The 12,431-nt window shown below is 40.9% G+C and overlaps 1 protein-coding gene across 1 annotated transcript in view; it reads left to right on the top strand.

Annotated features, from left to right (window-relative positions):
- LOC105463806 (lysine demethylase 5A) overlaps positions 1-12,431 on the top strand; it is a 101,012-nt gene that overhangs the window by 20,606 nt on the left and 67,975 nt on the right. Inside the window, exons 5-9 of the mRNA XM_011711127.3 lie at positions 597-731; positions 8,030-8,135; positions 9,326-9,417; positions 10,023-10,181; positions 11,919-12,038. Of these exons, the coding sequence (XP_011709429.1) occupies positions 597-731; positions 8,030-8,135; positions 9,326-9,417; positions 10,023-10,181; positions 11,919-12,038 (612 nt within the window). The remainder of the gene's footprint in view (positions 1-596; positions 732-8,029; positions 8,136-9,325; positions 9,418-10,022; positions 10,182-11,918; positions 12,039-12,431) is intronic.

Below are 12,431 nucleotides of genomic sequence, written 5' to 3' on the forward strand. Positions count from 1 at the left end.
TCTAGAAATTCTTACAGTTTTGGCTTTTATATTTTGGTCAGTGATGCATTTTGAGGCTTTTTTTGTGTGTATAGTATGAGGTGAAGATGTAAGTTTATTTTTTGGTGGGGAAGGGGGTATATGAATATTGAGTAGTACCAGCACCATTTGTTTAAAAGGCTATCCTTTTCCCACTGATTTAACTCACCATCTTTGTTGGAAATCAGTTGACCATAAATGTGTGGGTTTATTTCTGGACTCTGTTTTTCTTGCATTGATTTACATATCGACCCTAAAACCAGTGCTACCTTGTCTTGAGTACTATAGCTTTATGGTAAATGTTGGTATTCAGTAGTGTTAAGTTTTTTTGTTCTTTTTCAAAATTTCTAAACAACTTACATTTCCACGTAAGTTTTGGGGTCAGCTTTCGGTTTTAACAACAACAAAAAGCCTGCCAGGATTTTGATAGGGATAGCTGTATGTCAGCTTGAGAGAGAATTGTGATCCAGTTTTATGTAGTTTTAGGGATTCATTGGCAATTTATTATTTTCCCGCTGATTCTCCAGCATGATTTCTTATCAGTGAACCTGTTCTCTTTCTGTGCTCTGATCTTTTAGGGTGTGCAGATGCCTAATTTAGATCTTAAAGAAAAAGTGGAGCCTGAGGTTCTCAGCACTGATACCCAAACTTCCCCAGAGCCAGGCACAAGAATGAACACTCTGCCGAAGAGAACAAGACGTGTGAAGTCTCAGGTATCGATGTCTATGGGCTTTTTTTCCTTTTTTCTTTAAATAGGCAGTCTCGTGATGTTGCCCACGCTAGCCTTGAACTCTGGCTCGAGTGATCCTCTTGCCTCAGCCTCTTGAGCAGTGCTGCTTGGCGTGTGCTGCTGTGCCTGGCTTATGGACCATTTTTAATGGGAGTTTTAAGTGCATTAACTGTGTGGAACAGTTACCTGGTCATGGGAGGCCACTCATATACTGTCGTTCTTTAAAACTTGAGCCATATTTTTATTTAGTTTTGAGATGAATGGAGAATAAATTGTGAAATGTGGTGTAATTTGATTTAGAAAGTTCTTTGTTAATTTTTAGCAGTTTTTGACAGGGATGACAGTCAGAGGGTGATCTCGGATACCGTAGTACCAATTTTATAGACATGCGGATGAATTCTAATACGTTTTATTTTTATGTTAGTGGAAGTGAGATGAATAGGAAAGTGTGGTTTTATTTTTCACCCACCATTCCTTTAAGAACCAGAGTATAAATTTCTTAGTGTCCGAGCCATTCCAGTTTAACTACTGTAGTGTTCATGTAACCTAAAATAATTTCAAAGCCTAATACATCAGACGAAAAATGCCCTAATTTATTTTTTGTCTGATTCCCTCCTTCCCCTATTTCTTTTATTTTTTCTTTTTTTCCCCAAACTTTGCTTCTCTTTCAAACCCGTTTCCTTTTCTCTGTGGTCTTTTAAGGTTTTTAGTAAAGACAAGTTTGGAGACTGAGAAAGTGAGGTGCCTTTAGAACTCCTAAGATTTAATCCATGTACGTTAACGTATAGATGGACAGGAAAAACAACTGCACTGAATCCTAATCATTGATTTTAACTGTGTGTTTTTTTTTTTTTTGAGACGGAGTCTCACTCTGTTGCCCAGGCTAGAGTGCAGTGGCGCAATCTCTGCTCACTACAAGCTCGGCCTCCCGGGCCCACGCCATTCTCCTGCCTCAGCCTCCCGAGTAGCTGGGACTACAGGCGCCCGCCACCTCACTCAGCTAATTTTTTGTGTAGAGACGGGGTTTCATCGTGTTAGCCAGGATGGTCTCTATCTCCTTACCTTGTGATCCGCCCGCCTCGGCCTCCCAAAATGCTGGGATTATAGGCTTGAGCCACCGCGCCCGGCGATTTTAACATTTAAGGAAACAATGTAGTATAGGAGTGGGAATGATTAGCATCAAAAGTGGGTATCAGAGAAGCAGGATAAAACTGCAGTTAACGCTGGGCGCGGTGGCTCAAGCCTATAATCCCAGCACTTTGGGAGGCCGAGATGGGCGGATCACGAGGTCAGGAGATCGAGACCATCCTGGCTAACACGGTGAAACCCCATCTCTACTAAAAAAATACAAAAAACTAGCCGGGCGAGGTGGCGGCGCCTGTAGTCCCAGCTACTGGGGAGGCTGAGGCAGGAGAATGGCGTGAACCCGGGAGGCGGAGCTTGCAGTGAGCTGAGATCCGGCCACTGTACTCCAGCCTGGGCGACAGAGCGAGACTCCGTCTCAAAAACAAACAAACAAACAAAAAAAACAAAAAAAACTGCTGTTACCAAGAGACACTAAATCTGGGGTTGTGTAGAGAAGAGGACTGGAGAGGCAGACTATTAATACTTCTTGCTTTTCTACAGATCAGGGACTATCTCTCCGTTATGCCATTTCTGCCTTTCTTTTTCTGAATTTATGTTTGCTGAATACCCAGCTTTTTAGGTACTCTTTGAAAATAGAAAGGTAGGTGTCCTGGATAGGAATGTGACTTTCATGGAAAGTCATTGGAAAATAATAACCTCATTATAAGTTAGTAAACTCTGGTTTCGTCATTATGTCATTTTTGTTAGTGCAATTGGTCTTAGCAGCTCTGATCATCTTTGGGTGTACAGTGATATGGGTAAACACTGATTGCTAGTCCCTTTGACGTGGTGATTCTGCTTTGAAGAGTTGCTCCAGTTGTTGGCCTGGCGCGGTGGCTCGAGCCTGTAATCCCAGCACTTTGGGAGGCCGAGACGGGTGGATCACGAGGTCAGGAGATCAAGACCATCCTGGCTAACACGGTGAAACCCCGTCTCTACTAAAAAATACAAAAAACTAGCTGGGCGAGGTGGTGGCGCCTGTAGTCCCAGCTACTCGGGAGGCTGAGGCAGGAGAATGGTGTGAACCCGGGAGGCGGAGCTTGCAGTGAGCTGAGATCCGGCCACTGCACTCCAGCCTGGGCGACAGAGCGAGACTCCGTCTCAAAAAAAAAAGAGTTGCTCCAGTTGCTCCTGTCCATCTAACCAATCACCAGCTTGTGGTGAAATTTTTTTTTGATGTTCACCTTGAAACCATGAAGATTGTCTTGCCTATTTCTAATGCTTTTCTTTATTATAAACATGGGGACTACAGGCCGGGCGCGGTGGCTCACGCCTGTAATCCCAGCACTTTGGGAGGCCAAGGCAGGCAGATCACGAGGTCAGGAGATTGAGACCATCCTGGCTAACACAGTGAAACCCTGTCTTTACTAAAAATACAAAAAATTAGCTGGGTGTGGTGGCGCCTGTAGTCCCAGCTACTCGGGAGGCTGAGGCAGGAGAATGGCGTGAACCTGGAAGGATTGGGGTGAGCCAAGATCGTGCCACTGCACTCCAGTCTGGGCGACAGAGCGAGACTCCGTCTCAAAAAAAAAAAAAATAATGGGGACTACATGGAATGTGATAATTGTCACTGTATTCAGATTCGTTGATATGCTATTTCAGGATTTGAAATTAAGAATTTTTTCAACTCATAATTTGTACTTAATTGTTCTGTTGAATGTCTGCCGTTCATTCCTAGTTTTCTATTTCAGAAAGAAAATAAAGGCTTTCTGGTAGAACTTCTGCTTCTTGCCCCATCCACAAAACCGCTGGTATTCATACTTAGTCTTTGTCTGTCTCTGTGGGCAAAGTGTACCTTTCTCTCCAAGGATAATCCCTCCACTTCCATCCCTTCTGGCATCTTCAGTGATTTCAACACACTGAGAAATCTCTCTCTCCTACCTCCTCTGTCTGTTGGATTCCTCTCCTCCCGTTATGTGTTTAACTCTGTCGTCTGAAACATGAAAGCCCTCTTCTTACATAATGCCTTATCCTTGCCTCTTTTCACAGAGAAGGTTCTTGAAAAATAGTCTTTATTGTCTCAGTTTCCTCAACATCTGTTTAGTTTTTATACTCTATAATCTAACTTTGAGCTAAGTAATTTTATTGAAACTGCACTGTCCAAGTTACCACTGGGTTTTTAATTGTCAAATTCTGAGATTCTCATTTTCATTTCATATCTTAATTGGTCTCTGGTCACGTATACATTTAATGTGGTTGTTGACTCCTGTCCTTGAAATTAGATTAACTTGATTTTTCTTGCGTTTGTGATAGCTCTCTCTTCTGGTTTTCCTCCTTGTATTCTGACCACTCCTTAGTCGTCTTCGTCATCTCTTCTGTCTTCCCCTTATTTTGTATCTTTAGTCCTTTTCCATCTTCACTCTCCTTAGCTGTCTCATCTGCATGGGATTTCAAATACTACCTGTAATGCTCAGAACTCTCAAATCTTGTCTTTTTTTTTTTAGACAGAGTCTTGCTTTATTGCCCAGGCTGGAGTGTAGTGGCACGATCTTGGCTCACTGCGACCTCTGCCTCCCGGGTTCAAACAATTCTCCTTCCTCAGCCTCCTTAGTAGCTGGGATTACAGGCACATGCCACTACACCTGGCTCAATTTTTATGTTTTTAGTAGAGACAGAGTTTCACCATTTTGGCCAGGCTGGTCTTGAACTGGCCACAAGTGATCTGCCTGCCTCAGCCTCCCAAAGTGCTGGGATTATAGGCGTGAACCATCGCACCCAGCCCAAATCTGTCTTAACATCCATCCTTTCCTTTTCACCAGGGGTGTGTGCGTACGTATACGTGTGTACTTATGATTGGCTGTAGTACAGGTATGCCAAATTCAATACATCTGAAAGATAATGTATTATCATCTCTTCCTTCTCTCCTTGTTTCCTCCCTCCCTCCCTTCATCCCTTCCTCCCTTCCTCCTTCCTTCCTACTCCCCCTGGCCTTTTTTTTGAGACAGCGTGTGACTCTGTCACCCAGGCTGGAGTGCAGTGGTGCAGTCTTGGGTAATCACAACCTCTGCCTCCTAGGCTAAAGCCATCCTCCCACCTCAGCCTCCCAGGTGGCTGGGACCATAAGTACATACCACCACTCAGCTAATTTTTGTGTGTTTGTAGAGACAGGGTTTTGCCATGTTGCCAAGGTTGTTCTCGAATTCCTGGGCTCAAGTGATCTGCCTGCTTTGGCCTCCCAAAGTGCTCAGATTACAGGCATGAACCACAGTGCCCAACCATAAAAGCCTTTGAATGAATCAAATGAATTAAACTCTTTGATTTCTTTATTTCCCTATACTCCATGTCCAGTCTTTAAGCAAGTGCTGGCTGCTATTATGTCTGAAATTTCTACTAGGGATGCTGGTTCATTTGTGTGTTTGAAATGGTATTTAGAAACCATGATCTGAGCACATGGTCTGCTTGTTCCCACTGGGATGTCATTGCTTCTAGGCTCTTTTAAATGGTCAGGGCTAGAAAATAAATTTTTAAAAATTTGTAACTTGATATTTTGCATTCATCCTCTAATCCAGCTCTAATCCAGCACCACAGTTCTTTTGGTGTATCTTCTAGTTTTTTCCTGGTGTTTTGAGTTGGGAGTTTAATTTTAATCTTTTGTTTTTATTGAAATGTTTAAGACTATAAAATTTCCTGTGATCACTAATTTGTTTTAGAGATCTAATATGTAGTCTTTTTATTGTTATTTTAAAAATTATTATTTTTTTTTGAGATGGAGTCTTGCTCTGTCGCCCAGGCTGGAGTGCAGTGGCGTGATCTCAGCTTACTGCAGCCTCCACCTCCCGGGTTCAAGCAGTTCCCTGCCTCAGCCTCACGAGTAGCTGGAATTACAGGTGCCTGCCACCACATGTGGCTAATTTTTGTAATTTTAGTAGAGACGAGGTTTCACCGTATTGTCCAGGCTGGTCTTGAATTCCAGACCTTGTGATCCACCTGCCTTGGCCTCCAAAGTGCTGGGATATATAGATGTGAGCTGTCGTGCCTGGCCTGTTATTTTTTAAGCAGAGAATTAAAATGTTCAGGTGGAAGGTCCTTTTTAATTTTGTTATTTTGAGTTTTAGATCAAAGAATGTTGTTTTATTCTACTTTTTGGAACTTTATTACTTTTCTGAAAAGGTTGTTGTAAGGACTAATTGATTACTTAGATGTGGCACATACCATTTACTGAACATGTATCAGCTTTATTGTTATGTACTCTGCTTTAATAATGGTAAAGAATGTGTGGTGTTATATTTCTCGTTCGACTAACAGTAGAAGTTGGTTAATATAACCAAATCAGTCTACAAAAGTTTAAAGATAAATATTGAAGTGGCATTTAGGTTTTGTAGTTATATGATCTTTTGTTAGTCTAGATTGCATACATCATTTGGTATGTAATCACAGACTTATAAAGTAGTCTGTGTTTTATCTTGGTTTATTTTTATGCTTATTCTTTATTTATTATACACGTAAAATAAATTTTGGCTGTTTACTTAGTCTATATTCAGAGATTAAGGTTAATTTTAATTCAAGATTGAATACCAGTATCTGTCAGGATGTTCTCACTTTCAAGTATTAGAATGCCAGGTGGTAGTAGCTTAAACATTAATAATTAATTTTTCACATAAGAATACATTTTTGCATAAGGTTTTCAGAGGTAAGTAGTTCTAGGATTGGTCAAGGGCTTGGGTTCTTTCCATTTTTCTGCCTTGCGTTCTTCAGTGTGTGGGTAATAAATTTCCTCTCAGTTGTGGTATGGCTGCTGCAGAGTCCAGCACCGTGTTTTCACCAGACTGAGTCCCTTAGCAGGAAGGAAGGGAGTTGGGGCAAAAGGACTTCTTTTTTTTTTTTTTTTTGAGACAGAGTCTTACTCTCGCCCAGGCTGGAGTGCAGTGCCTCAATCTCAGCTCACTGCAACGTCCACCTCCTGGGTTCAAGCAATTCTGCCTCAGCCTCCTGAGTAGCTGGGACTATAGGCGTGCACCACCATGCGTGGCTAATTTTTGTATTTTTAGTAGAGATGGGGTTTTACCATATTGGGCGGGCTGGTTTCGAACTCCTGGCCTCGTGATCCACCCGCCTCAGCCTCCCAAAGTGCTGGGATTACAGGCGTGAGCCACTGCACCCGGCCTCCAAAAGGACTTATTCTTTAAGATGCTTTCCTTTTTATTTTTTTGACACAGAGTCTTTTTCTGTCACCCAGGCTGAAGTGTGGTAGGACAATCACGGCTCGCTGCAGCCTTGAACTCCAGGGCTTCACGCGATCCTCCTGCCTCAGTCTCCTGGGTAGCTAGGACTTCAGGTGCGTGCCACCATGGGCAGATAATTTTTAATTTTTTTGTTTTTTTGGTAGAGACGGGGGTCACTATGTTGCCCAGGCTGGGAGAAGCTTTCCCATTGATTGATTCAGGGTCTCATCTATCTCCCAGGGTGGAGTTCAGCAGCATGATCTCACCTCACTGCCTCAACCGCTCAAACTCAAGTGATCCTCCAACCTCAGCCTCCCAAGTAGCTGGGACTGCAGATGCACACCACCTTGCCTGGCTAATTTTTGTACTTTTTGTCGAAATGGGGTTTCCCTGTGTTGCCCAGGCTGGTCTGTAACTACTGAACTCAAATGATCCACCTGCCTTGGCCTCCCAATGTGTTGGGATTACAGGTGTGAACCGCTGTGCCTGGCCATTTGCCTTTTATTAGAAGATGGCAATCTTTCCCAGGGGATTCCAGTACAATTTTTTAATGTTCCACTGGCTAGAACTGGATCACATTCCCACCCCTTTGTTGGTCATCACCAACAAAGTAAAATGAGGTTAGTATCATTGGCTTAGGACAGTCACAGTTCATGTCCTGAGATGCCCTCTAATCAAATACAGGTGTCCAGTAGCAAGTTAGAAGTGGGGATTTCTGTGGTGTGATAACCGGCAGTGTCTGTCTTTAGACAGCTTGACAGCTGTGCTTTTACGAGTCATACACGAATTTTATTTTGTGGAAAGGAATCTGGGTGCATGGTGTTTTGGTGACTGTTTTCAACTGTGGTAATGAGGCAGCGAAGTGGATTTACAGAAAAGAAATCCAATAATTTGTTCTTTCGTTTTGAAGAGGATCCTGAAACTTTTCTGGGGTAAAAAAATAAATGCATGAATCAGCATAATTATGCTTACGTGAATTTTGCTTATCTTTTAGTCAGAATCTGGAGATGTGAATAGAAACACGGAATTGAAGAAACTTCAGATTTTTGGGGCTGGGCCCAAGGTTGTGGGCCTGGCAATGGGAACAAAAGATAAAGAAGGTAAGATTTGTTATTTGATCATGAAAAGAGATAAGGTAGAATATGGTTGTAAAAACATTCAAATGATACTTGAATTGCAGTCCGTGCTGGGAATTTCTTAAGAATTGTAAAGTTGCAATGTGGTTCCCAGGCACATCGCCTGTTTTAATGCCAGATATCTTAAGTTTAAGGTGTGAAGAGCAATCTTATGTTGAATTTTTATGATTTTGGAGGAGAGGATTTTCCTTCTCTATATCTAATATATGACACAAATTTATTGCAGTTTATAAGGCTGGTTTATGAGAGAATGGTGGAATTAATGGTTCTTACCTAGTGAGCTAAAGCTTGTGACTCTTAGTATCAACATATGCTGGGGGAAACTTAGAATTTTAAAATTCTAACCATAATTTTGATTTTAAAAATAATTGTCCTTGATATATTATGTCACTTCATTTAAATAAACTGTTTTCTTTAGTAAGTCTAGTACTCGGCTTCACGTGTGGAAGTTTTTTGTCAGTAGAACTGCTCGTGCAAAGATCAGGGTCCACTGTTCTCTTTATGCAACATGTCAATTTTAAAACCGTTTAACAAAGATTAGGCTGGGTATGTTTTGACTATATCAGAACTTAATGAAATGCTACAGTCACAAATACTAATTACTATGTACTTAGATGTGTAGTTAAATCATACAATTCAGATAGTGGACTGAACTCTAGAAGATTAAATAATATTGTTCCATCTCTCTTAAAACATCCCATGTAATAAGACTTACTAGATACATTGTAATAATGATAATATTTCTTTTTGAAGAATTAAGTACTTTATTTTTGTTATTCTTGTAATTATAGTATTGGCTATCAACAGTCTTAGAAATTAGTCCCTAATTTGGGAGTTCCTCCAAGTAATACCTGTGGGTTGTATGTAGTACATACTGCATACAAATACAGCATTAAATGGGTAAGCTCTCTGGATCCTACGTGACTGGATTAGAATCTTAAATCTGCCTTGCTGTATGATTTTGAGCAAGTTATTAACTTTGCTGTACCTCAGGTTCTTCATCTTCAGTGAGAGATAATAAATAGTGTATCTACCTCTAGATAGATAAACAGTTGTAAGATTTTAACTAATTTAAATAATTTTAAATAGTGTCTCGTCCATAGTAAGCTCTCAACATTAGTTTTTACTATTATTGTATAACTTTTTATTTCAAGATGAGGTCACCCGAAGACGAAAAGTTACCAACAGGTCAGACGCATTTAACATGCAAATGAGACAACGGAAAGGCACTCTCTCTGTTAACTTTGTAAGTGTTTTGGGGTCTGTCAGGAGGGAAAGGATTTATTTTTATTATAGTTTTGCACTTTCTATCCTGGTATATCTTGGTATGTATTTAGTTAGCTCATTTGGTTAGAAGACTTGATGGCAAATCTATGAAGTTACAGCTTTTGTTTATGTTGTTAACCTTGCTTTGTCCTATGTACGTAGGCTGCTTCCTGTAAGTCATATACCTTATGGGTAACCAAGTGAGAGCATGAAAATGAATCTGTGTAATCATTGAGTTCTATCATAGACAGTCTCGGTCTTCATTCTCTATCAAAGAGTATTCGTATATGGGAAGAAGGACATGGTATTTTAAAAAATATATGTAAATTGATTTTCAAATACCCTAGATTTGTAGTCTTTCTTTAACAACCTGATATTCTTTTATTAACTTGCTTGTAAAAACTCTGGAGGAAAATTTAGGGAGTTTTGTGAAAAGCTGTTTAAATACAATTTCTTGAAATAGACATTCAGGATTTAAGTTATGTTTACTTTTCAGTTGTATTATTTTGTTTGTTTCAGCTAAGGAGTTCCTGGTAAAAATTTAGTATTATGGAAAATAGACTTTTATTTTTATTTTTTTAACAGGTTGATCTCTATGTTTGTATGTTTTGTGGTCGGGGAAACAATGAAGATAAGTTGCTTTTGTGTGACGGATGTGATGACAGCTATCATACATTTTGTCTAATTCCTCCACTACCTGATGTGCCCAAAGGAGACTGGAGGTGTCCTAAATGTGTCGCTGAGGTACAAGTCTAACGTCTATGGATCCTTTTTTAATTAAAAACAATAATACATGCATGTACACATACATGTAAACATATTCCCAAATATGTTTCCTTTTGTCATTCTCTCTTCATTATGTGGTGTTTAAAATTTCCGGGACTTTTCTTTTTTTGAGATGGTGTATTGCTTTGTCACCAGGCTGGAATGCAATGGCGTGATCTCAGCTCACTGCAACCTCCACCTCCCGGGTTTAAGCGATTCTCCTGCCTCAGCCTCCCAAGTAGCTGGGACTACAGGCGCGAGCCACTACGCCCAGCTAATTTTTGTATTTTTAGTAGAGACCATGGTTTCACCATGTTGGCCAGGATAGTCTCGGTCTCTTGACCTCGTGATCTGCGTGCCTCGGCTTCCCAAAGTGCTGGGATTACAGGCATGAGCCACCGTGCCTGGTCAATTTCCAGGACTTAAAATGTCTATATTGAATGGAAATGTAACAATTGTATTGTGGTAGCTTGCCTTTCAAAGGTTCTTTTTCTGACTGTTGGTTAGGTCATTCTGTTTATTGCTGCAGATAATGAGACTTTATTATATTGCTGGACAACAATAAAAATGAAGAAAAGCATAGATTGTTTTTTCTCTATTAATTGAAAGTATAACCAGACATGAAACTGTAGAACTTGGGATTTATGCATCCAATTTCATGCTATTAAATAAATTGATGATATCTTTTATTTATTTACTATTTATTTGTTTACTTTTTTGAGACAGGGTCTACAGCCTCTCACCCAGGCTATAGTGCAGTGGCACGATCTCAGCTCACTGCAACTTCTGACGTCTGGGCTCAGGTGATACTCTCAGCTCAGCCTCCCTACAGATGTACGCCACCACGCCCAGCTAATTTTTGTATTTTTTGTAGAGACAAGGTTTTACCATGTTGGCCAGGCTGGTCTAAACTCCTGGACTCAAGTGGTCCACCTGCCTTGACCTTCCAAAGTGCTGGGATTACAGATGCGAGCCACTGTGCTGGGCCCTGATGGTATCTTTTAGCTTGCCCAAATTTTTACTTGATTGTGCTAAATTTTTCTTAGTGAAAGATTGTAGTACTGTCATTGTCGTGAAATGCCCAGTCTGTTTACTTTTTTTAACAAAATGCTGTGATAGGACATTAAAGAGAAGGTGTTGGCTGGGTGTATGTAAATGCATTCAAAGGTCTTTTATGCCGTTTGAATTATTGCTTATTTACAATTCTCAAGGTTAAAAGATTCAGAGGCAATTCTCTGAGTGAGTCATTGTGTTAAGACACTGGTCATGGTGATTGGTAGTGTGAGCAAGGTATTCTCTTAGTCTGATATCCTCACAGTCCAGTGGCTGTCCCCTTATCCATTACCTTTCCCTCCTCCATGAACATGTATGTTCTCCGTGGCCAAAACCCCTGGTGTGCCAAGAGTGTTAGGCATCCCTCGGGATGATTCCGGTCAGTCCTTTAGATGTTTGTCTTGGTGCCAGAACTTAATGCTACTCTGGATCTAAAGCCGTCTTAGTGCCGCCTTCCTGTTGGAAGGCTGTGACGATGACGTCGAGACTCTAGAAAATACTTCCTGATACTGTATTGTAAGGAGCTGATATTTGTTTTGTTGTCTAGGGTTGATTGGATTTGCTTTACCTAGGGAAATGATCAAAGAAGTTAGTAACTAAGAGCCTTAAAGCTTTCTTCAGTTTCGTTTCAGTGAGTGAATCTTACATATTTTTTCTTTCCAGGAATGTAGCAAACCTCGAGAAGCCTTTGGATTTGAACAAGCTGTACGAGAGTATACACTTCAGAGCTTTGGAGAGATGGCAGATAATTTTAAGTCTGATTATTTTAATATGCCAGTCCATGTGAGTAAACTATCTTTTAGGTCAGTCTGGGGAGGTACAAAGATTTACCTGAGTCCAAAGCCTTCAGTTTCCTCTTTTTTTTTTTTTGAGACAGAGTCTTACTTTGTCACCCAGGCTGGAGTGCAGTGGCACAATCTCGGCTCACTGCAACCTCTGCCTCCCATGTTCAAGCGATTCTCCTGCCTCAGCCTCCTGAGTAGCTGGGACTACAGGCACCGCCACCATGCCCAGCTAATTTCTGTATTTTTATTAGAGACGGGGTTTTACCATATTGACCAGGCTGGTCTTGAACTCCTGACCTTGTGATTTGCCTGCCTCGGCCTCCCAAAGTGCTAGGATTACAGGCATGAGCCACTGTGCCCGGCCTTCTCTTTTACTTTTATTATTTTGTAG

The sequence above is a fragment of the Macaca nemestrina genome, chromosome 10 (assembly GCF_043159975.1).
Source record: "Macaca nemestrina isolate mMacNem1 chromosome 10, mMacNem.hap1, whole genome shotgun sequence".
NCBI classification, from domain to species: domain Eukaryota; kingdom Metazoa; phylum Chordata; class Mammalia; order Primates; family Cercopithecidae; genus Macaca; species Macaca nemestrina.